Source organism: Mesocricetus auratus, unplaced genomic scaffold, assembly GCF_017639785.1.
Source record: "Mesocricetus auratus isolate SY011 unplaced genomic scaffold, BCM_Maur_2.0 Super-Scaffold_100025, whole genome shotgun sequence".
Taxonomy (NCBI): Eukaryota; Metazoa; Chordata; class Mammalia; order Rodentia; family Cricetidae; genus Mesocricetus; species Mesocricetus auratus.
The window spans coordinates 2,989,761-3,015,499 of NW_024429206.1; the positions used below are offsets into that span (position 1 = coordinate 2,989,761).

Genomic DNA, 25,739 nt, shown 5'->3' on the forward strand with positions numbered 1-25,739 from the left:
GAAAAGCCCATTAGTATTGGGTATGAGTCGCCAAAAGACAGAGGTACAGAGCTGAGGTCTCCGGGGCCTCCCTGAAGAACTCCCTGAAGAACTCCGACAGTCATCTCCTGGGATGTCACTGGGACAAGCATGTGCTTGTGTGTGACCTGGCTTGAACACACTTAGATCTTTTTTTTTTAAGATTTATTTATTTGTTATGTATGCAGTGTTCAGCCTGCAGGCCAGACAAGGGCATCAGATCTCATTATAGATGGTGTGAGCCGCCATGTGGGTGCTGGGATTTGAACCTGGGTCCTCTGGAAGAGCAGCCAGTACTCTTAACCACTAAGCCATCTCTTCAGCCCCTACACTTAGATCTTGCTACTGTCCAGATATGAACTGGGGAGTGGGGGGTTCAGTGCATGGGAACAGGTGGGTAGCGTTTGTGAGTGTGTATTTATTTGCACACTCATGCCTAGTGTACTCCTGTGCATGTGAGACGCACGTGTGCATGTGAGTGCACGCCCTGCAAATGCCAGAGTGGAGAGGTGCCCCAGGTTTCTTTCTCTGCATCTGAGACTCTCTTAGGGTTGGGGTGGTGGCTGTAGCCATGGTGGGAGCACCCCCTCCTCCGCGATCCTCCCCTGTGGAGCTGGAGCGTCTCTGTGTCCCTGCACCCTGCCCCCACTTTCTCCTGGATCCCTGTGATTTAAGAGGGCATTTTCCTTTAGGGTGATATAGATTCTGAGACGCAGCATCCATCTCCGGCTTGGTGAGGCCGCCTGAGTTATAGCAGATTGCTTTCTGTGCGGGGGAAGGGGCGGAGGCCGCTGGTTGCTTTCTGCTCCCTGAGCCTGGAACATTTGAGCAAACATTCCTGGCTGCTTTAGAAGTTACCAGACCCAGATGAGCTCATCGCAGCCAGAGGTGGGGGCAGCTGGCGCCTGGAGCCCGCCCAGAGCTCCCCAGGTGGCCTGGTGGCAAATGGTGGAGGCGGCTGGGCCTCAGCTGGGAAGAAGGCAGCCAAGGCAGGGTGGGCCCCTGCACAGCTGGGTTTTCTGCTTAGGGTCCTTCCTCAGAGCTAACGAGGCACTGGCTAGGAGCCTCTGTAGCATAGCCAGCGTCTGGGGAAGCCATGCTGAGCAGCCTGGCCCCAGCCCTTCCTGGGGCTACCCCAGGGAGCTACCCACTCTGCAGGGCCTCAGGGCCTCTCTCCAATGCAGTAGCTGCCGTTTATTGAGTGTTAACTATGTGCAAAGTGCCTGGGCCCCACTCACCCTCCTAATAAGAACTCTAACTCTTCCCACTTGACAGATAAGGAAACTGAGGCCAGGAGAGCTGTGGTGATTGTGAGTGACCAACATGGAAGGTATACCATCTTTGTTGTTGTTTTAATGTGTGTAGTTTTGAAACAGAGTTCCCTCTGTGTAGCCCTGGCGGTCCTGAAACTCACTCTATAGACCAGACTGGCCTCAAACTCACAAAGATCTGCAGGCTTCTGCTTCCGGAGTGCTGGGATTAAAGGCGTGTCACCACCGCCCTGTCATACTGTCTTCCTTTGGACACAAACCAGTATTCGGAGAATGGGTGGTCTTATTGCCAGGTACCTGGAGGACCCAGGGAGTGAGCCTGGCCCTGATTTTCTGGGCTGCTTCTCAATGCCAGCAGGCTTCTTCCCACCGGGTCCCACCCTGGCAGCCTAACAAGGCAAGGGGTGTTCCCCAGCTCCCCAGCTCCCCCGCAGGAACTTCCTTTCCTGCCTAGGCCCTTGGGATTGTCCTGGGTTTTGCATGCCTGTGCTAGGCCAGCACTCTGTCACTGAGCTGTACTCCCCACTGTGGGGTACTGTCCCCTAAGTTCCCTTCTGTGAAATGGGCACAGGTATATCCTCTGGTGGGATTGGCGAGGGACTAGGACTCACCTCTGGAGGGACCTCATGGAGAGGAGTCCCACTTCCTTCCAGCCTGCTCCCAAGAGGATACCCAAAGCCACCCCAACACTTCCACACTTAGGAATCCTGAAGAGGGAGCGACTGGGCTCTCCACACTCCTGGGATGACACAAGACCACCACACCCTGTCACCTCATTCTGTGCTCCCAACACCTCTCCTTTCAGAAACCACTGAAGCCAGGTTTCTGACGGAAGCTGAGGCACAGGGGGATTTATTCTAAGCCTCACAGCATCTCCTCCCTGGTAGGAGGAGTCCAATGATGCTACCTGCTTAGCACCAGTGCGGCCTAGAGACTGTCCAAGACCACAGCACAGGTGGTCTGGGGAGTCACTCCCTGTGGCTGTGTGAGGGCTTCTCTCTGCAGCTACAATTAACCTCAGCACAGGTGACATAAACAGCCTGCGCACCTACAGCTGTGGAGGTGGAGACAGAGATGGGGACAAGTCAGTGACAAGGGACGTTGTGGTTTGAAAGGAGATGTGAGGGCTGTTTAGAAGCCCGCTCGCCTCTGGGCTCTACTCTGGGAGCCCTATTGCCACCTGGTGGGAACAGAAGGCGAGGGGCCCATGACCATGCTAGCTAGGCTTGTTGTCACCATCCTCACCGTGGGTCATGTGACACTTTGTGCACAAGGTCAGCTTTATTTATTTATTTATTTTTAATTACGGATTGGGAGTTCTAAGGGAGGTTAGGCTGGGCCTGGGAGCTGTTGAGCTTCATTTCCAGCCTGTGGGGCTGGAGTGAGTTATTTTGGGACAGGAGCCAGGTTCATCACACTCAGCTTACTGAATGGAAAATGGAAGCTCCTGGCTGGTAACTCTCTGGGGAAGAGGCGTCCATACAGGCAAAGCTTCAGGACCCGAGGGCCTGGGTCATCTGTGAGGCCTGGAGCAGGTCGCCATCTCTCCCAGAGTGAGGGCATTGAAGATGGGGGGTGCTTTCAAGACTCAAGGGGATTTCGGAAGATTCTGTGTGCTCAGAAAAGCAGTGCAGGCTCGTTGATCCTGGTACTCCAGAAGAGGTTCATTGGAGTTCATTGCCAGGCTGGTCTATCTTGTGAGTTCCAAGTCAGGGCTCTGTTGCAAGACTCTTTCAGAAAACCAAACACCAACACAAAATAAAAACAAAACAAAACCAATCCCCCCAAGAAAGGACTGGCTCTGGTTGCTACTGGGATCCTGTCTCTCAACAGGGTTCCTCCTCAACCTTCTCCTTCTGTGAACCTGGTACCCAGAGCCTCTGTGTGCCCGGGTCAGCTCTACCCCAGTGCCAGCAGCATGACCTGCAGTGCCAGTCATCAGTCAGCTGGGCAGCTGTGATGTGGGCCGTGCTGAGCTGCCTTGTGGGACACAGGGAGCCCCAGAACAACCAGAGACCAAGCAGCTATGGAATGCCGCACCCCCAGTGGCTGGGTACTGTGCAGTTGAATGGCTTATGGTGACAAGAGGGCTTCTGTGGCAGAGTCCACTTGGCCCCAACAGCCGCCCTCCCTCAGGACTGCCATCCGACGGAACAGTCGGCAGGTTCCCATGCTGAAACACTGAAGTCTGGCTGCCCAGAAGGAAAGAGTGGGGGGTCCTTCTCTAGGCTGAGAGTCTCCAGGGTCTCAAGCTGTTCCCTGCAGACCACAGCTGGGGTTCCAGGGGAGCAGAGAAGAGTGGGGCAGAGCCTTGGCCCTGGCACCAGCTGCCCAGCTGCTAGTTCTGGCTCGTTTCCTTTGTGAGCTTGTGCTCATCGCTTCACCTGTCTGTGCTTCAGCCTCCTCCTTTATAGTGTGGAAGAGAGTAATGGAGCCTACTGAATGTGTTAACAGCCACCTACTAGTAGTCTACCTGCCTGCTATCTACTCCTGCCAGACACCTGCCTACCTATATTAACCACCTGTCTTTATCTATGGGTCATCTGTTTACCATACATGTATGTATGTATGTATCCATCCATTCGTCTATACATTTTTATCCATCCATCCATCCTTTATCTATCATCCAATCCACCCATTACCCACCTATCATCTCTCTATCATCCATTCACTCATCTACAATCTGTCTCTCCATCTATCATCCATCCATTAATCCATCTACTATCTATCTACCTATCAATCATCATCATTATCCATCCATCAATCATCCATTTATCTGTTCACCTTTCTTCCTTCCTTTCTCTCTTTCGTCCTTCCTTTCATCTGTTTGCTTATCATACATCCAGCCCATCTTTGTTTCTTTCTCAGTTATCTGTCCATTCATCCATCTTCCCCGTGATCCAGGCTGTTGTGAGCACTCTTCCCCATCCCCAACACTTTTGTGAACAGATAATGTGCCTAGCCAGAGGCAGTGGCTCTGAACCTGACACTTGGACTCTCAAACCCAAGCTGCTCTTAAGAGGGTCAGGTGGGCAGACCTGGTCCCCAGGGAGAGCATCTTGGGCCACAAGAGGGAACTCTAGTCTGTACAAACAGTATGGCATGCTCTGGGCTAGTTGCTTAGGGACAAACCTAGAACTTCCTCTCCCAGGCCTGGTTTCCAAAGAAACCAGGTGAGGATGCCTTCTGAGACCACCTTGAAAGGCAAAGAAAGGGATGGCTCTCAAGTCTCCAGGGATTTGCTTCTGATATTTCATGCTATTCATAAGGACCACACACGTCCACCTACCCTGGAGGGTCTCCTGATCCAGGTACTGATCCTTTTCATTCTCCTCATTGTTGCCTGAAACTTCCCACACACTTCTAGCCAGGTTTCTATACCTGGAAAAGTCCTTTGGCCTCATCTGGCTTTCATACTCCTATTCTACCCTCAAAACCCACCTTCTTAAACCTTTTTTTATTTCTCTCCCCTCCTGTCACAGTTATTTTAAGCCCTAATTGATGGAATCCTTGTCATGCTAAATAATGGGACTCCTTTGGTCTGATGTGATTGTTGAAAGTGTTTTCAACTTTTCTTTTTTTTCCTCTGAGTTTTCAGATTGAACCTTGACATACAGCAGGTATTCAGTGGACAGCTAGAAGAAGAGACACCCTCAAAAGATATCAGGCACCATGTGTTGAGAGGTGGGAATTGCTGTTGCTTAGCGACCAGCAGCCTGTGGCTACAGGAAGGTCTCATCCCTTCCACCCACCAGTCAGCCCCCCCCCCCGTCTTCTCTCCAGGCCACACTAAGCCTCTCTGGAGGTTTCTGTCTAGGGTACCATCTAGATGCCCCACGGGCACTAGCATGGAGAAGGGGTTAAGGCACCCATCACCACAGTGGGCTGCTGAGCAAGGCTTCTAGCATCAAATGCAGGAGACATGTGGATGACTGCAGTGACAGGGAGAGGAGCAAGAACTTTGTCACGGGCTGCACATGAGGTCTGCTGGCTCTGCAAACATGATCAATCACCCTCTGCTCTATACAAACCGGCTTCAATGCCCCTTCCCAACAAAGAAAATAGAAGCCCAGAGAAGGTAGCATTTTGCCCAAGGTAGCACAGCCCATGAAGGTGAAGACAAATCCATGAACTCATGGAGAATGTCATTTTGTGGTTACTCCATGGCAAGATGGGCTCCTCCAGGCCTGTCAGAGAACTGCTAAGTGTCCAAGCTCCAGAGTGCATGGGAGATTTGGGGGAAGAGAAAGAGCATTTTGGGGGGGGAAGAGCCCTGATAACCCTCCCCCCAGGGCAGCCATACACAGCTATAACCATGATAGCATTGGCCTGGCAGTAGACCCTGTTGCCTGTGGACTGGAGTTTGGGATCTGCTAATATTTGGTTCTGGGCAAATTTCTTGACTAACAGAGGCATTTGTCCAAATGGGTCGGGTCTGGACCTTGAAGGACTGCCATGCAGATGGAATAGGACCATAGGTGGGAAGCCCCTTGTCCTCAGCCAGATGAGAGGATACCTCACTGCCTTGCCACTAAGGTTCTGACATGCCTGTCCACTGTGTGTGTGCTGACAGGTCCCCTTTGTGTGTGTTTTTGTAACCCTGATGGACAAATGTGAGCACTGTGTCTCCTGCTTGCGGGGCCATGAGCTTTGAGTGTGTGCGTTTTGTTGTATGTGGATGTCACAAGCCCCTCTTCAGTCCTAGCTGGAGGCTGTTCTGAGCAGCTAGGGAGGGCATTCCAGGCAGCTCCCCACATGTTCCCTGATCCCAGCACCCTCAGCAGCCCCGGGGCCCCAGCCTATCCATGTCCCTTCCTTCCTTTGCTGGTGCCAACATGCTCAGTAGTGGTGGTGGTGGGGTACAGGAAGGGGGAGAGGAAGGAGGAGGCCCGGGTGGATGCCCCAGGCTTGGCAGCTCCTGGCTTGGTGCCGGGAGGGACTCTGAGTTTGTTTGAGCACTAGGGGGCAATGTGTCTGTTCGAAAGAAACTTAGAAGCCAGCTCCAGAGGTGTGAGCACACACAGGCCCACGTACAGGGGTGTCCACACCGTAGAGGTGCACACTCCGGTGCACAGAGGGCCCAGGCACAAGTGAGTGTCCGCAGCAGGACAAAAGACGTGCAAGGGCAGAGGTGAGGGCACTCAAGCAGAGAAGGCAAATGCAGAGACAAATGGCTGCACGCAGAGAGACGGACAGTGGTGGCGGGGGAGCGCCCGCGCGAGCACACACACCCACCCACCCACCCACACACACCCACCCACCCACCCACCCCCCCCACACACACACCACAGTGACCTCCAAAGATGCATGCACCTGCCATATACAGAAGCACACAGATACCTGCTAGCCTCCCTGAGCAAACACACAAATGCAGGCATCGTCCATGTATAGTGTTAAGGAAAGGGTCGTCTCCCTCCAAACCCTCTCTTCAGACACTCACACACCCGGAAAGGGCCTGGGGAAAACATGTCTGCATCTTCAGTGCAAACAGGTCAGATGTGGGGACCCCCACCCAAAGAATGTGAAGTAATACCCCAACACCTCAAGCCAGTGCCCCTCGGAGAGCAGGCCTATGTTAACTTCATTCCAGCTCCTGCCTCCCCGCCTAGTACACACAGTTCCTTACACACCCCCATCCCCTCCTGACATGATGCACAAGGTATTCCAGCCCTACCTCCCGAGAAGGCTACTGTCCCCAAGATGGACACAAGGTCCGGTGTCACAGCTTTGCTACCTGAGATCTATCCCTGAATTCTCCCCCTTTCTTCCCGGGAGGTCCAAGGGCCCCTGGCTGTGGGCCTGGAGGGTCACTTGCTGGTGTCTAACCTGGTCCTTATTCCTTTGTGTCTACACAGGCTAGGCCCCTGTCTTCTCCCTGGCTCTCCTTCCCTGTCACTTTGCTAAGTAATAATTTCCATGTCCAATTCCATTTCTTTTCTAGTTCTGAAACCTCTAAGCTATCAGCAAGAGGATAGTTCGCATGAAAACTAATTACACAAAATCAATATTTAATCACAGACCAACAACCTGATCCTGCAGAAAAATCCTTTTAAAACTCCACCACCCTGCACAAATACTTCTTCCCAATGCTTATTTATGGGCCCCGTTTTTTTTTTGGTGGGGGTAATTTTCATTTTTAATTTCAAAAGAAAAAAATCTGAAGACTGCAGGAAAGGCCTGAGCTTGTTGCAGCTTCCTGATCTTTATTTCGTGTGTGTGTGTGTGTGTGTGTGTGTGTGTGTGTGTGTGTGTGTGATGGAGTGGGGGTGGGGTGTGCGTGTGGGGGTGGGGATGAGTGTGTGTTGAGTGAAGGAGAGGGGTGGTGAGTGTGGGGGGGTTGAAGGAGTGGGGGTGGGGGATGAGCGTGTGCTGTGTGTGTGTGTGTGTGTATGTGTGTGTGTGAGGGGGGTGACTGCTTCAGAAGTCCCTTGGGGCTTCCTGTCCCCCCCACTTCCTAAATCGAGCCCATTTTCCAACGTTCCTTTGCTCAGAAGCTCCGGGGAGTAATGAATCCGCCGCGAATGACACGGTAACTTTTAACTCATGCCCGCGACAGTGCAGTGCTTAATCTGAGGTTTTTAAATAAAAAAGGGCTCTGGGTTGGTTTTATTATAACGTTTATTTCATTTCAGATTTCATGCGTAATTTAGCAAATGCTTGACAGACTTGGGCGATAAACACTTTCTTTTGTGGGGGGGGGAAAGGCATTTTTATACACCATGCTTAATTTTATTTAGATTTAATAGCGATATCAGGGCACTTCAGCGAAAGTTTTTTTTTCTTTTCCCCCCTCCTCTTTTAAGAACCCTGGCCTGCCAGCAAAATTGCCTCGCTTTATTTCATGACAAGGAAATTTAAAGGCCTTTCTGCCCCTCCTCCCCTACTTACACTTTGAGAGGAAAACACGCACAGGCGTGCTGGCGCGGGGGTGCGCGCGCGTCCACATAATAAACACCTCCACCTCCCATCACCTCCAACTTCCAACTTTTAATTGCAAGACAGATTTCAGCCTCCGTGAGGATCAGGAAGATTTAAACATTTAGACTAAGATTATTGGGATGAATATTTCATAGGAAACAGGGCAGATATTAAATTACTGCTATTGATTTTAGTATCACAATCCAATTCCGTTCTTTGACCTCTTCAGTTTAATTGATCTCTTAAGGAGTCCAACTTCGCGCCCTCCAGGGCCTGGGCCTGCGCGTCTGTGGCCGCCGCAAGGTGTCGGAGCCCCCTGTGTGCGCTCTGCGCGTCGCTCTTCTCGGGGTTCCGCATTGTTTCGCCTCGCTGTTCCCGCGCCGGGCTCACCCAAAGTGTCCGAGTGTGCGTGGCTTCTTCCCGGTGGAGCCAGAGGCAGAGAACCGGAAGCCGCGGACGGTAGGAGACTCGGGAAGGAGCAAGCCAGTCCCGGCTCCCGGAGACAACCTCACTTCGTGTTTCCCCTCGGCGATCACATCAGGAACTTCCCAGGGCCAGCTCCCCGGGGCGCCGCCCCGGGCTGCAGCACAGGCGACACTTAGCGACTTTCCCTGGCGAGTCCCGGGGCTCTGCCAGGCGACCCCATTGTCTGTGCGCCCCGCACAGCTCACCGCCCACCTCCCCGCCCCCTGCCCACCCGGCAGGTCGCGCTGGCTCCAGTTGGGGGTGGGGGAGTTGGGAACACTGTGAATGGGAAGGGGCGGACAAAGCCCGGCTCCCGCCGTAGTCCTCTGCTCGCGCCCTCCCCAGCCGGGGGCACCCAGGGCGCACCCCCATCGCCGTAGGCTGGACCCGGAGTAGCGCGGGTCGGTGGCCAGGCCTGCGCAGCCGGGACCCGGGACCACCTTAAGAGCGAGCCCCGCCTCCGGGCCCGCTCGGGCGGCGCTGATTGGTGCAGAGGTAATGGCTGGAATGGATTGCTGAAACGCAAAACTTGTTGCTGCTTCTCCCGGCGCCGGCTAGAGGCAGACGCGGAGCGGGAGCCCGGACCTCGTAACGCCCCGCCCGCCCCGCTCGCCCGTGCGGCCCCTTCCCGGGTCCGAGGGGACCCGCGGAGCGCGGAGGCGGGAACCGCAGCCTCGGAGCCACCGGCCGCACGCCTCCCCTCCCGCGCGCGGCCCGAGACGTCCGCGAACTCGCGCGGCGACTAGCGGACGAGCCCGAGCCGCGGAGCCGCGCGTCTCCCGCAGCCTGCGCTCCCGCTCCGGCGCCCGCATCTTCTGCTGCGGGGCCAGCACCGGCGATGACGAGAGGAGCCTCCTGTCTTCCGAGCCGCTGAAGCATTCGCCGCCGATCGCCCGGAGGTGCGGGAACCCGTGCGGCCTGGGCGCGGGGACTCGGGGCAGGGGAGGGACCTAGGGGCTCTCCTACGGCCCCAGCCACCGCTCGGCGGACTCCAGAAGGTGATCATTCTGTTCTCCCGCTCCTTTCCCTCCCACCACTTAACTTTTTGTCTCAGCTAGTCGACCGCTAGGTCTCCTCTCCGCATACCCACCCGCGGCTGTGCCATCCGCTCGGGGCATGGGCCCCCCGACAAGGCTCCAGGAGGCGCCGCGGCCTCTCAAGACGTGAGAGGCCGGCTTGGGTAGATTCCGAGGTTCCGGAGAGCAGCGGAGAGCTGCCAGCCGGCGCCCGCGCGCCCGGCCGGGTGGCGGTGAGCGCTGCGCCCTGCGCGGTGCAGAACGTCCCGGAGCGCCGGAGCCGCGGCTGAAGCGAGTAGCTGGCCCGAGGAGCACCGCGGAGCAGGCTGTCATGCCCTATTGATCATCCCCTCCCCCGCCAAGTATGTTTGGGCTGGACCAGTTCGAGCCCCAGATCAACAGCCGGCACGCTGGCCAGGGCGAGGGGAACTTTAACGAAGCCGGACTGAGCATGAACGCCCACTTTAAGGCGCCTGCTTTCCACGCCGGGCCCCCTCCTGGCCCTGTGGACCCTGCCATAAGCGCTCTGGGTGAACCCCCGATCTTGGGTTTGAACATGGAGCCCTACGGCTTCCACGCGCGCAGCCACTCCGACCTGCACGCCGGGGGGCTGCAGACACAGCCTGTGCATGGCTTCTTCGGTGGCCAACAGCCTCACCACAGCCACCCCGGAGGCCACCACCCGCACCAGCATCACCCTCATTTCGGGGGCAACTTCGGTGGTCCGGACCCAGGTGCCTCGTGTCTGCACGGGGGCCGGCTGCTTGGCTACGGAGGTGCAGCGGGCGGTCTGAGCAGCCAGCAGCCCTTCGCAGAGAGTTATGAGCACATGGCGGAGAGCCAGGGGCCGGAGGGCTTCGGCCCGCAGCGGCCAGGAAACCTTCCGGACTTCCATAGTTCGGGCACCTCAGGGCACGCGGTGCCTGCCCCGTGCCTGCCGCTGGACCAGAGCCCTAACCGGGCTGCCTCTTTCCACGGCCTGCCCGCCTCCAGCGGCTCGGATTCTCACAGTCTGGAGCCTCGGAGGGTGACGAACCAAGGAGCTGTAGACTCGCTGGAATACAGTTACCCGGGCGAGCCGCCCTCAGGACATTTTGACATGTTTTCGCCCTCTGACTCCGAAGGGCAGCTGCCACATTATGCGGCGGGTCGCCAGGTTCCCGGGGGCGCTTTCCCGGGTGCTTCGGCCATGCCCAGAGCCGCAGGCATGGTGGGTTTGTCCAAAATGCACGGCCAGCCACCTCAGCCACCGCCACAACAGCAGCAACCTCAGCACGGAGTGTTCTTCGAGAGGTTTGGCGGGACCCGAAAGATGCCTGTGGGTCTGGAGCCTGCAGTGGGCTCCCGGCACCCGTTAATGCAGCCTCCCCAGCAGGGCCCACCACCCCCGCAACAACAGCCCCCGCAGCAGCAGCCGCCACCACCTGGGCTTCTGGTCCGACAGAATTCTTGCCCTCCTGCTCTCCCGCGGCCCCAGCAGGGCGAGGCTGGCACACCAAGCGGCGGCCTGCAGGATGGGGGCCCCATGCTGCCCAGCCAGCACGCACAGTTCGAGTACCCCATCCACCGGCTAGAGAACCGGAGCATGCACCCGTATTCTGAGCCTGTTTTCAGCATGCAGCACCCCCCTCCTCAGCAGGCACCCAACCAGAGGCTGCAGCATTTCGACGCGCCCCCCTACATGAACGTGGCCAAGAGGCCGCGCTTCGACTTTCCGGGCAGCGCAGGCGTGGACCGTTGCGCCTCGTGGAATGGCAGCATGCATAACGGCGCCCTGGACAACCAACTCTCTCCCTCTGCCTACCCAGGCCTCCCAGGCGAGTTCACACCGCCTGTGCCGGACAGCTTCCCCTCAGGACCGCCCTTGCAGCACCCGGGTCCGGACCATCAGTCTCTGCAGCAGCAGCAGCAGCAGCAACAGCAGCAGCAGCAGCAGCAACAACAACAGCAGCAACAGCAACAGCAACAGCAACGCCAGAATGCGGCCCTCATAATTAAACAGATGGCGTCTCGGAACCAGCAGCAGCGGTTACGACAGCCCAACCTGGCCCAGCTAGGCCATCCCGGGGACGTGGGCCAGGGCGGCCTGGTCCATGGAGGTTCGGTGAGCGGTTTGGCCCAGACGAACTTTGAACGCGAAGGCAGCAGCGCGGGTGCGGGGCGCCTGGGCGGCTTCGAGCAGCAGGCACCCCACCTGGCGCAGGAGAGCGCGTGGTTCCAGGGTCCACACCCGCCCGGAGATCTGCTGCCCCGGAGGATGGGAGGTGCTGGGTTGCCGGCAGACTGTGGCCCGCACGACCCTGGCCTGGCACCTCCCCCTGCTCCGGGTGGCTCAGGGGTGCTATTTCGAGGCTCTCTGCAGGAGCCTCTGAGGATGCCGGGGGAAGGCCACGTGCCCTCGCTGGCTTCGCCGGGGCTGCAGTTTGGGGGCAGCTTGGCCAGCCTAGGCCAGTTGCAGTCGCCTGGGGCCGGTGTGGGGCTGCCCAACGCTCCGTCGGAGCGGCGGCCCCCGCCTCCGGACTTCCCTGCGCCAGCTCTCGGGGGCCAGCCCGGTTTTCCATTTGGCTCAGGGAGCCGGCAGGCCACTCCGCACAGCGCTCCAGGCGTGAACTCGCCCCCGAGTGCGGGCTCGGGTAGCGGCAGCTCGGGCGCTGGCGGGGGAGCTTACCCGCCGCAGCCGGATTTCCAGCCCAGCCAGCGCAGCTCGGCCAGTAAACTGGGCGCTCTGTCGTTGGGGTCCTTCAACAAGCCCAGCTCCAAGGACAACCTGTTTGGCCAGAGCTGCCTGGCTGCGCTCTCCACCGCTTGCCAGAACATGATCGCCAGCCTGGGTGCCCCCAACCTCAACGTGACTTTCAATAAGAAGAACCCACCCGAGGGGAAGAGGAAACTGAGCCAGAACGAGCCCGATAGCGCGGCCGCAGCCGGCAACCCGGGCTCGGATTACTTCCCCGGAGGGACTACTGGGGCCCCTGGGCCCGGAGGCCCTTCCGCGGCCGGTGGTGGCGGTTCCAAATCCTCAGGACCGCCTAACCCACCCATCCAGGGGGATGGCACCAGTCTCTCCCCCAATTATACCCTGGAATCAACATCGGGGAACGATGGCAAGCCTGTCCCCGGGGGCGGTGGCCGGGGAAGGGGACGCAGAAAAAGGGACAGTGGTCACGTGAGCCCCGGGAACTTCTTCGACAAGTACTCTGCAGCTCCTGACAGTGGGGGAGCACCAGGGGTGAGCCCTGGGCAGCAGCAGGCTTCTAGCTCGGCTGCTGGGGGAAGCTCAGTGAACGAGGCCCGCGGGCCCACGCCCCACGAGAAGGCCCTCACGTCACCTTCTTGGGGAAAGGGAGCCGAGTTGCTCCTTGGGGACCAGCCGGACCTCATGGCGTCCCTGGACAGCACAGCCAAATCGGATGGTAGTTCCCCGCACGTGGGTGAGTTCGCCTCTGATGAGGTGAGCACAAGTTATGCGAACGAGGATGAAGTGTCCTCCAGTTCTGACAACACTACAGCCCTGGCCAAAGCCAGCCGAAGCCCCCTGGTGACCAGCTCACCCAAACTCCCTCCTCGAGGGGTGGGTGAACACGCACCGAAGACCCCTGCGCTCGGCCTGGGTATCCTGTCTACCTCTACCTCGACCCCTGACAGCTATGGTGGGGGTGTGGGCACCGGCCATCCTGGCACTCCAGGCTTGGAGCAGGTCCGGACCCCAACAAGCAGCAGCGCTGCGCCGCCCCCCGATGAGATCCATCCCCTGGAGATCCTCCAGGCCCAGATCCAGCTGCAGAGACAGCAGTTCAGCATCTCGGAGGACCAGCCCCTGGGGCTCAAGGGTGGCAAAAAGGTTGAGTGTGCCGTAGGGGCCTCAGGAGCACAGAATGGTGACAGCGAACTGGGCAGCTGCTGCTCCGAGGCCGTCAAGAGCGCCATGAGCACCATCGACCTGGATTCTCTGATGGCAGAACACAGCACCACCTGGTACATGCCCGCTGACAAGGCCCTGGTGGACGGTGGAGATGAGGACAAGACGCTGGCGCCCTGGGAGAAGGCCAAGCCCCAGAACCCCAACAACAAAGAAGGTATATGTGTAACTGTCTTCCTTGTTTTCCGGTGCCAGCCCCAGTGTAGGTGGGTCTTCATCTCCACAGACCCAGCCACCCTCTCTGGCTGCACCCTGCTGGGCTGTCAGATAGATTTTGTTTTTCCTGGTGGCAAGAATTTAGATTTCCCCTCTGGAGGATCATCGGTAGTTATGCCTTCTACCTCTCGATTTTAGCTGAGTTTTTCAGGGTCCAGACCTCCCTGGACCCCGTTTCACACTAAGACTCAGCCTTCAGCCCCCCTGCTTCAGTGTTCTGGGTCCCCTCTCTGGCAGGACACTTGGAAGGTTGTGTCGCCCCACCCTTTCCTCCCTAGCCTTCAGCAGGAGTTGGCTTAGGTGGCAATACTTTAGCAAAGTCCCCGCCCTGGTGTGAGCAGCGTCACTCGGAGGCCAGGCCTCATTGGACATTTGTTGTTTTAGAGAATAGCTCTCACCTGGGGATCTGCCAGGGTTACAGGCAACCGCCACCATCCAGGTGTACGATCTTGACGTTGGGCACGAGGGCTGAGGCTGGATTCCGCCTGGCAGCCACCACACTATTCCTTCAGGACATCATTTGTGTTTGGGGACATGACTATGTGTTTGTAACACACAAAGGACCCCCGAATGTCACTATCTCACTTGGCGTTGGTGGCAGATGTCCAGTCCCAGGTCTCATTTGCACTCTGAATATCCCTTCCTTTCCCACCAGGCCTGGAGGCCTTTAAGGTGTGAGGACAGGGCCAAGAGTCCGAGGATCTTAAATCTAAAGATGAGTAGGCTGCAGTGAGTTTCAATTTTATTTGAATGGGGCTTTAAAATTTTCTTCTTTATAAAAACACTAGACAGTAGCCTTTTAAAATTAGTAACATTGTTTCGCCTTCTTTCCCCACTTCTAAATTCTCGTTGGTTTCACCGAGTTTTGCTGGACAGAATATTATCATGGGGCCCGTGGTGTGGCTAGTAAATTTAAGTCTTTCTTTTAAAAATGTACCCTTGATTGCTACTTTCCGTTTTTCTGCTCTCTGCTGAGCCCTCCCATAGCCTACTGTGTCTTGAGCATGGATCTGGGGAGGGTAGGTTGTAGGAGAGTATGACAGGCTCCCTTTGGGGAGGAAGGTGCTGGCTGGGGGGTGTTGGAACTCCATCTGGGTAGTCTTCCTTAGGTTTCTGGTTCACGAGTGTGGCCTGGCTGCTTTTCTCTTTGTTCCTCCTTACTGCCCAGCCCGGGATGCCCAGACGCACGCTCTCATTTGAAGCCGGGTGTTTAGCATGCACAGCAGACACCAAGCCCGGCATCAGCATTCTACAGACTACTCCCAGGCAAGGCCAGAAATTGGTTAGTTTGGGACCCTCCGCTCCCCCTGCTCCAGCTTTTAAAATGGAGTTGGACACAGTTTCCTGCTGTCCCCTTATTTTCTTGTGTCTAACATCTCGATCTAGCCCGATCGATAGTCAGTCAGCACAGAACTCAGTGCTGTCACTTCTCCTGGTCCAGCCTCCCCCCCCCCAGTAATTAAAAACATGTTAGCCAAAACAGGATGAGAAAAGTTTTTACAAATTATAGACAACTAAAAAGGAAAACCGGTTAGTATTTCTCCTTCCAGTCTTTAGAAGGACCCTACTAGGTGGAGAAGTATTGGGGTTTTAATGGTTTTTTTTTCTTTAATGTATCTTCTCATCTTATCCTCAGTGGGAGAGGCGCAGGCTGCAAGTACTGAAATGTCAGCACAGATTTTTTTTAGCTTGTTTCAGTGTCCCGGCACTACACATATATGGAAACATGTGCCAGTTGCTTCTGGGTTGATTCCCCCTGTAAACTGGAGGGAAGCTCACCTGCCTGTGAGGAGACTTCCTCAGGACCCAAAGGGCTGGCTGTGTCCTAAGCCTGGTGGGGGGTACCCACTTGACCTCCATTGTTCCCCACTCTGATATAGAAGGCTAGTCCCCTGGATAGCTCAATGCACTGCATGGACGACTCCCCAACTCTCTCCCTTACGGGTAGTAAATAAAGATGATTAAACTTTTCATTATGATAACAACTCACAGTTCCATCTGTATAGGTCATACAAATAAATGCACACAGCTTTCTGTCAGCCTCTGAGAGCTCTGGCTGAAAACCAGCCAGAAGAGCCGCTTTGGAATAAGTCAGGGGAGGGGGGAAGGAAAATGGTCCTTTGCTTAAAAGTCCCACAGTCCCGTTAGCTGGATCGGGATATCCAGTGAGGCTGATGGGCCTTAAACTTCCAGCTCAGAAAGTGCTCCCCTCCACTGTCCTCCCAGGCAAAGGCCATTTCTGTAATGATATTTTATTTTGACTCGCTGTAAAACATGCCAGTACTAATGTGATTAAATATTAACTCCATTTCTGAAATTCTCTGCTCAGATGACAGAATGCTTGCTAGTCAGTGTTTTACAAAGCGCTCCCTGCTGGAAGGAGAAGAACAGCCACGGGGATGTGCCTGGCTCGTTCTTTGGGCTGTGGATGGTCCGTGGGAGAGAAAGGAAGCTGACTGTCCCATTGCAGTTCCCAAAAGGTCTAGGCAGGAAGGCCTCTAGATGACATGGCCCGGACTTCTCGACCAACCTGCAAATAAGTTTTCGTTAGGAAACTCCACTTCTACCCATGAGGGTTCCTGCACAGAGTTGGAGTGGAGCAGGGTGAGCCAACCTGAGTTTGAGGTGGTTCAGACAGCGGTGATGTCAGCAAGGACACCAGGGCTTTAAGACAGTTGGCCAGACATCTACATATGTGTAGTAGGCATAGTGTAGACATGGGGAATTTCAAGACCCCAAGGAAGGTGGGCACTGACTCGGGAGAATCTGTTTCTCTCTTTCTTTGCCCCACATCATTTCCAGGACAGGAATTTTCCACGATCTGTACTGAGTCTGTTCTCACCAAATTTCCCTCTTTTTCCTGGTAGCCCTGTATATTAAACCCAGTGGCCAGAGGGTCTTCCACTCATGTGAGGCAGGCGCCGCAGCCCGTCTGCACTTGGCATCCAATCCTTCCCCTCCACCCCCCCCAATTTTGGAAGTCAGCGTGGTTTTACAGAGACTTGGGGGATGTTTTTGGAATTTTGTGCTCCCCTGTGTTCCTGTAGGAACGCAGGCAAGGCTGAGAAATACTAGGTAGGCAGGAATGGAACGCTAGATTTTGTTAGGTGTAGGGTGGACTTGAGGCAAGGCTTGTCCTGGCTGAACCCTGGCTGATGGGGCCATGTGTCCTTCATTCCCGCACTAGAGAGAGAATTTTGAAGTCTCATCTGGACTTTCCCTGGGAAAGTAAGCTGGCATTGCCGTTGCTTTATTCCTGCAACATCACCCAGCACAGTTGGCACGCCTTCGTGTGACTTCTGTCTTCAGAGGATGTAACCCCAAGCTCCTCAGGTGCTGATCGAGAGTGCTGTAAATGGATAGGGGTCCCCTTTGTGCAGCCAGTGCTCTGGATGCCCAAGCCCTGGCTAGTGGAGGGCATATAACTACTGTTCTTCCATGCTTGTTTAATATTTCATGGCTGTAATAAACCTGTCTTCCTTGCCCGCCTCCCGACATAAAACCCCAAGTAGCACACATCTGCAATTATACATTTCCACTAAATATTAATAAAGGACAACGGATTTTTAAGGGACTGATGCTCAGTACAGTTGAACTTGCCATCCTCTGTGCTCCTGCATTTTTTCCTGTTGTGTTTTGATTTTTTTAAAAAAAATTTAAATACCAGTGCATTCCAACATGCGACATTTGCTTATAGTTACACACAACTTGTGCTGATGGGAAAGTCATTCCTCATGTTAGCCTTCTCTCATAGAAATTCATGTAGATTTCTTGTGAGGCCCCTTCAGACCGGAAGTGAGAGGCTGTTGAAATGCACTCCTGTTTTATTGAGGGCTCTAGGAAAGGAGCGTGGGCGGCTTAATCTCATTTCTCTTTCTAGCAATGAAATTCTATGATTCCTGATATGATTTTGTTTGCCTGACAGAGGTATTTAAATTTCTACAAAGAATCTTAATCGGCCCTGAGAATACAGCTGCCCTCACCAACAAGCTACTTGATCCACTCTCCTGATATAAAATACACATCTTTGGTACGCCATGCTAGGGGACCAGATGAAATGAGAGGAGTGAAATCCTCCTCAGGGTGAAAGGGCCGGCGGGAGGGGATCAGGGGCTCCTCAACACCGTGGAATCCAGTGAATCACTAGTGGCCTGTTCCTCTCCACTCGAGTGACAATAACATTGGATTGTGTTCCTTGCCCAGGGAGCAATCTGCTTTGCCAAAACCGTTTAGGAGATAAATACTGTCAGTTAGGAATACTGTATTTACCTCTGTTTGGCTAATTTTAGAGATGAAAAGCCTGCAGCTTTGTATAATGGGATCAAATATCTGGGGAGTGTGTGGGGACACGCCGGCAACAGGAGAAACGGCCAACTCCTCCCTTGCCCAGGGGTCCTCATCTATCGTGCTTTCCCGTAGCCAGCATGCCTGCCTGCTTTCTAGCCTATTTGGCTAATTCTCTCGTTTGTTCTTTGGCCAGGAGGAGCTGGGAAGAGCCCAGCTTCCTCCCCTTCACTTAACTCAGCATCTGTCTGGTGAGGGTGGGTTTGTTAGTACGAATCTATTTTTAGGCATGTCTTGGGTAGATAGATTTGAGTGTGGGATTTGTTTGCTCATGGCAGACATGTTGATAGATCCCTTAGCGTGTGATGGAGAGGAGTTTCCTGGCCTCCTCATATACACCGAGACCAGATGAGAGAGTCAGGGGGCTTGCTGGATAGTGTAGCCCAAGTGGTGTTCAGTGTTCTGGCCAGTCTTGGAGCGGCAAGCAAAGGAAAACAGACCTCTGGTGACTTCTGCCTGCACCCCGACAGGCATGCGTCTATGGGGGCTTCCCTCACTCAGATATGTAGCTTCTTGTCCGTTGTCCCATTCGACTTTCCCAAAAGTGAGCTAAAATCCTCATCTGGGTGGCCACAGCTGGCAGCTTCTGTTTCTGTAAAGGGACCCAATGGGCACAAATCTCAAAACCATTGATTCCGAAGTCCCTGATTACAAAACCTCTGCCACTGCTCTGTGGTTGGCTTTCCACTGGCGTATCTCAGCAGTAGACACTTACATCCTTCGTTGGGTTTTGTGTGTGAGCATGTGGAAGTGTCTTCCCGGCTAAGTTCAGCCTCGTCTGGTTTCTTGTGAGGGGAGGAATCTTTGAATCAGTGATTTCCCCTGCCCTCCCTTTCCCCAGTTGTGGGCAGGTTGTTTATGGAAATTCCTCTCGTTTATTGTAATCTTTTGGTACCAATGATGTGGCAGAGACGATGCCGGGCTTTCAAATTAGTCATGGTTCAGCCTGCAGGGACCCTCTGTGTCCAAAGGCACGGAAGTCCCTTCACGTCTCAACATTGAGCTACTAGGGGCACTGTGAAGCCCAGAACGGGCCTCCAAACGCATGCAGCTGCTAGGATCCTGGCATATCTGTCTGAATGTGTTGCCAGCCCAAGGTGGCCGGCATGTCCTGCCATCTTCCAAGGGCCAGCATGCAACACCCAGTCTCATCTGGAGACAACTGCCTGTCAGTCTCACTTGGGGACAATTGGTTGATCTGCTGGGTATGAGTGTAAGGACGCCTTGTGGGTGTGGCCTTCCCAGGGCCCAAACTCTACAGGGATGTGCCCAGAAGTGGAGAGTGGTGTTGAGTTTAATTTTCTTGGGTGGGGAACAGGTTTAAAAGCCATCATTTTCTTGGGAGGGAGCTGAGGTCTGCCGTGTTTTCTTGTCTATGTGTTAATCAGTAGGCTTGAGGTTTGGAATGCCAGCTGAGTGTCTGCTACAGACGGTGGTGTCGCACTGAGGCACCAGGTCCAGGAGGTACCACAGGTCCCCCTGAGTCTTGTAACCGTTTCAAGTCCCTAGTAATTTTCAGTTTGTAGACAGTTTTGAACCTACTGAGTGGGACTCCCAGCTATGGTGAGAAGGCTGGGTGGTTTGCATTATTGCTGTTCCCTTGCAGAGGGGAGACAGACAGAAAGCGAGAGAGAGAGAGAGAGAGAGAGAGAGAGAGAGAGAGAGAGAGAGAGAGAGGGAGGGAGGGAGGGAGGGAGGGAGGGAGGGAGGGACCTTTATAGCGATCATCTGTGAATCATTCCATGATTTATACATCGTTGGAGGGACCCAAATGCCCTTTAAACTGAAGGCGATTGAATTGAACAGTTTGGAGGTCTTAACACATTCCTACTCGCTTGCTGACTCTCTCTGAATGTCTCGGAAGAGACTTCTTATATAAAATGAACTTCTCTGAAAAAGGAGGGTAAAGACACCCAGTCGGTTCAGCCCAGTGTAGCCCACATCCTTGGGGGCAGAAGCAGGTTCTCACAGAGTCCTGCCCTTACATCACAGAGGTTCAGCATGCCTGCCATGCCCCGTTCCCTCTAGACTGTAGATCAACTGTGTTGCTGGTTATCTCCATCTTCATTCCCGTTTTTTGGCCTCTCTGGAGAGTTCTGGGCTCTTCACAGAGACACTTATCCTAGGATTCAGACAGCTCTGACAGCCACCACTAGTTTAAGGTTTGTAGTTTGATCTACCTGGGCTTGAGTTTGTTCTGGGTGAAGAACTGAACTGAGTTGGAAAATCATGTTGGGGACACGTTGCCTTTGAGGGTCTTTGGAAAACTCCATGCTTTAAAGACACTCAGAGGATAACTCCATTTTAGAACCTCTCCTAAGCTCCCTCCCCCCCAGATGTCAAAAGCTTTGGAGGAATTGTGAACTGACTTTGGGGCACTTGGGAGCCTCTCGTGCTGGCCCCTCTTCCCGCAGCAACCCAGTGGCCCATCCCTGTACTTGAGCTCCTAGATTTAAAATTACTTTTTCCTCCATGGTGCTGATACATAGGTAGAGTCTCTGGGCAGAAAGGGTTCCTTTGACTCTAAGGCATGGGACAGGCATTCTTTTTCCTCTGCCGCTGTCGGGATGCTCTGACTTTTCTGATGCCTTAGGCTTCTTCACATGGAGTGACTGGGGCTGTGAATCTGTCTTGAAGTTGGGGACCCCAGCCTGCTTTGTCTAGCTTTCCTGGTTGTATTTGAGAGTTCCTGGATGTGAGGTGATAGTTAATGAGTTCCTCTATGCATGTGTTCATGTGACCACCCCCAACACACACACACACACACACACACACACACACACACACACACACACACACACACGCGCGCGCAAAGAGAGAGAGAGAGAGAGAGAGAGAGAGAGAGAGAGAGAGAGAGAGAGAGAGAGAGAGAGAGAGAGATAGAGAGTGTCATTCAGGGCACAGGGCATAGGACCCTTCCCAGTAACCGTGACGTCCTTGAATCTTGGAACGCAGCATTGTTAAGTGATTGACGGTGACCACCAGGAATGAGATACTTCGACGACCTCTTAGATCAGAGGAGGTGGGTGAGGCTGCAGAGACTGAGCAGCCTAGGGAGAAAGCTGCTAAAAAGTTGATAGATTCTTTTCTGTCTGAAAACTCTTGGCTGTTTAAGGCTCACCTGGTATGGGTGCCCCCATTTCTCAGAGGCCAGAAAGGAGGGGGGAGGGAGGGAGGGAGGGAGGGAGGGAGGGAGGGAGGGAGGGAAGGAAGGGAGGATAGCCATTCCCAGTTTGGAAAACCCGGGAACAGCTTATTTTCTTACCGTGGGAGGAGTGACTGCCATAGAGATGATGGACAGGCTGAAGTGCACCCAGAGAGTCCAATGTGATATACTGCATCTCAAGATTTAGGTGTGGAAAATAATTTCTAACAGTAGGAGTCATTTCTACCTCTCGGACAAGGCAAGGGTGTGGGAATTGCTTGGAGACTGACATACCTATCACAAATGACAGAGCCGAACTTTCCTCACAGGGTCACGGATGTAGGGAGACGTAGATATGGAGGGTCTCGATGGGAAGGTCTGTTAGCAGTGAACTGTCAAACTAGTACAGGGTGGTAATAACTGAAGGCAGGCCTTGGGTGGGTCGAGCCACAGAAATGTCCATCTAGCCAAGTCCTACAAATGCAGTGAAATTTGAAGACGTATTGGGGTCGTTCCAAAACCCAGGGACAATGGGATGGGGGTGTCCTTTCCCCTGGAGACCAAGTGAGCTGGTCTTACCTTCCCCGATCCTTGTGGCAGGTCCGCCACAGTTTGAGGAACCAGCATGCCCTCACTGGCCTCCCACTCAGTAGATATTTTTATCCTTTTTCTGAATGGTGAGGCAAAAGGGAACTCAAGTTAGTGACGGATTTAGCAGAAGGGAGATTTCCTGACTTGGGATGAGTCTGGTATAGGAAAGAGCCACGACAAAGAGACTTAATGCCTGGCCTTTAAGGGGCCAGGAGCCCTCATGCTCTGGTAAAAGGCCTGGCTGGTTGAAACAAGTGGTCTTTCATCTCTGCAGCCGACTGTTGCATAGCTGGCTAGGGGCTGAGGTGAGAGAGGCTGGCATTTGGCTTTTTTGAAGGGGAGTGACTCCTTGATCCTTGTGTTGGGACTATTTCTAAGTGATCCAGACTCTGGGCATCTTTCTGTAGGTTGTGTTTTGGGCATGAGCACGTGTGTGTGTGTGTGTGTGTGTGTGTGTGTGTGTGTGTGTGATGTGTGTCTGGGGGTGTGGGGGTGTGTGTATATGTCCTTCTGAGATCAGGCCTGAAAACTCTTACTAGGAAATGAAAATGTAATTTTTTGCCCCTCAAAGATTAGATAAAAGTTTTGGCCCAATTCCGTGTGAGGTAGAGGCTCACCGATCTTGTTGTGATCAGTCTTTGCTGAGTTGGCTGTCCTGTTAGGCCTCTTCGAGAGGGCTGGTGAATTTCCTTGTGTATTTCATTGTGTTGGCTCGGTTTAGTTAATAAGCATTTAATGTATGTTTGGCTTGTGAGAAGCATTCATGTGAGGCTTGAAGTGTTTGTATGTGTGTGCATATGTTTGTATGTGTGCATGCATGTATGCATTAATGGAAGAGCCCAGCCACTGGTCACAGAAGAATACTCTCCATCCCATCACAAGCTGGGAAGAGAGGACGAGCTGCCTTCAGCCGTACCCTGTTGGGGAGAAAGTGTTTCCACTACCCAGGACCTTGGAGGCAGCCATAGAATGTGGCCTCTTATGATGCCTCCATCCTGGGACCCTGGGAAGTTTCTGAGCATTAATTCCTAAAAGACAGGGAGGCCGATGACGTGACCCTGAGCTGAGGCGTCTCAAAGAGATTTGGGGCTCCCTGTATCATTCCTGCTGCTGTGACGAGTGGAGAGAGTGGTGGTGGGGGCTCTGTGCATGTGTGTAACTTCAGAAATGGGTGGGTCGATTTCCAAAGAAGGAAGGGAAACCATGCTGGGGCCCTCGTAAGCCAGGAAGAGAAAGAAGATGGCAGACTGACCCAGAGCCTCTCTGAGCTCTGTGACTTCACAGGACACACATGTCACGCTGACGGTGGGTGTTGCAACTGCAGCCCCTCTCTTTGTCCGTGGGCTCCCCACAATCTGCCTGCCCCTAAGATGGTGTTTGTAAACCTCACACTTTAAAGCGACGACTCCCATAAAGCCAGGTTAGGCGATGGCAATTTTGAGCAAACGTCTTCCTGAGGGATCCCAGGTCCCTGCTTGCTTGGGCTCTCACATGTCATTTTCCTCCAAGGCCCCGTCTTTGCACCATCTAGGCCCAATCTGGGTGTTTTTGGCTCTGTGCCACCCTTCAGTGAACTTGAGGCTCCAAGGAAGCAGCAGGCCTTTGGAATGATGAGGAGATGCTTGCTTTCTTTCTTTCTTTCTTTCTTTTCTTTCTTTCTTTCTTTCTTTCTTTCTTTCTTTCTTTCTTTCTTTCTCTCTCTCTCTCTCTCTCTCTCTCTCTCTCTCTCTCTCTCTCTCTCTCTCTCTTTCATGTGGGTCTGTTAAAGTCTAATGGATGTTGGTGTCTGGCTTTAAATTTGGAGAGGGTCTTTCTTTATCTAACCCTTAAAACCAGAGTCATTTCCTGTAATTACAGTACCCGTCTCCCTGGTGTAGGGTGCTGTGTCAGTCAGGGGGGGTGCACACCTGCTATCTTTCTCAAATGTGATTATGGCATTTTGAGCTCCTGGTTGGTAGTAAGAATTTATGGGCCAGGTCTTTCTAGAAGGCAGCAGCCAGAGGCACGGCCATGAAGTAGCCCCACGCCCAGCTCCTGCCGCAGCCTCACTTCTCCTTAATGAACTGATCTAGCTCCCCACACTTGGTATTCAGGAGTTATTTTGGGAATGTAAGGGAGAAAGAACAGGAAGATTTTTTTTAAAAAAGAAGAGGAAGAGGAGGATGAAGAAGAAAAAAAGAAGATGAAGGAGAAGGAGGACACTGAGGGAAAGAAAGGAAAGGAAAAGTGCTGCTTTTGAAGCCTGGGCCAACTTGACAAGAGACGCTGTGGAGACTGTGAGAACAGACCCGTGCCACGTGGCCTGAGGTGGCCCTGCTGATCCCACTTCTCTCAGTGGAGTGTTTCCCGTTGTTCAGAGCAGCAGGCTTCAGAACAGCCCGGCACCACCGTGAGGCATTAGGTAGTGTGTTTGCACACCCTCGCTTTCCAAATCTAGAGAAATGTGGTTTGATGGGAAATAGCAGTCTTACCATCGTGCTGTTTGCTCAGTGTTTAAAAATAGTTTGTTTTGATGTTCTGAATTTCATCCTATCCTTATTTGCTTGTTTGATGGAGATGTGTGTACTGTGGTGAGTCGCGCACAGACAGGGAGTGGTTGCATGGTTAGAACCACACAACCAAAACGTGATGGTGATTTGGCACGGCCCTGGTGAGAGGGAGCCAGGACGTTTGCTTTCGGCTTAAACTATCTCCTCCCTTCTCCAGCATCCTCTCCCCTGCTCAGCAATATTTTGTTTCTCCCTTCAAAAGGATTTGGGGCCCGTCTGCTGAGTCCCCCTCTGACTAGCATTTCAGGGGTTACAGTAAATGTGTTTGAGGGTGATCTCAGCTCTCGGCCTGGGTGTCCCGGCACTAATGGTTAGCAGGGCCTATTACAGAGACGCGAAGTACATTGTAAATGGCTTATGCAGAAAAACCATTTAGATAAAAATGCAATTTTCCCTTCTGCATGGAGTACTAAGAATTAATAGCACATTCCTTCTAAATGGGTATTTTCATATTATATTTTCCCCCTAATGAAATTCTTTTCCCAAACAGGAGCAAGTTTCATTTTGAACTTGGGGGTAGAACGGACATGTTTGGTGGCAGGCAGATGCAGTACCCCAGCCCTTCCGTGCTTGGGGGTCCTGGGGACTGACCCGTGCCTGTGTAGGATGAGACAGGGTGCAGAGGGCTGCATCTGCCCCGAGTGAGTTTCCTTCCTCTTTCCTGCTGTAGGTGCTGGGTGGTTTCAGTGCATAAAGTAATTAGCCCTAAAGCTTGAGTTCTGGAGGCTGAGCCCTGACCTGGCTCTTGAGAGTGTCCTCACCAACCTCCCCCCCCACACCAAGCCCAGCTTGGGGAGTTCCCATGATTCTCTTTGGTTGTGTCTGCCTGCCGGCAGGGCCGGCCAGCTCCTTCATAGGTGACAGCTGGGAAGGGGGCTGTTTTGTCCTGAGTACCCAGCAAGGGGCTGCTCTGGGGGCCAGGTCCAGCAGCGCCTGCCTGAATGACTGATCTGGGCAGGGGATCAGTACAGGCGAGGCAGCTCCCAGCAGGGGCAAGTCTTGCAAGCTTGTCACTGGCTTCCTGGGATTGGTTTGTGGGCGTGCCTTGTTCAGGTGATAACATTGGGAGGTGTGGCTACTGAAGGACCCCAGAATGCACCTCTGTGCCGTTTCCATGTGGGAAAGTCAAAAGGCCCAAGGTGGAAGAAATTTATTCTTGTCTTTAATGGCCTGGTCCTAAAACATTTCCCAGTTGAGGGAACTGTCCAGAGAGGACAAGTGACTCAGCCAAGGTCACACAGCATAGCTCCCAGTGAGGGATGAACTTCAACTGAGCCTTGCCTCTGA

The 25,739-nt window shown here is 53.8% G+C and overlaps 1 protein-coding gene across 1 annotated transcript in view; it reads left to right on the forward strand.

The window, feature by feature from the left end:
* The first annotated feature begins 9,225 nt into the window (after positions 1 to 9,225).
* Positions 9,226 to 25,739, forward strand: part of Mn1 (MN1 proto-oncogene, transcriptional regulator) — a 40,748-nt gene continuing 24,234 nt past the window's right edge. The window contains exon 1 of the mRNA XM_005078908.4: positions 9,226 to 13,764. Coding sequence (XP_005078965.1) covers positions 10,053 to 13,764 — 3,712 coding nt within the window. The 5' untranslated portion in view covers positions 9,226 to 10,052. The remainder of the gene's footprint in view (positions 13,765 to 25,739) is intronic.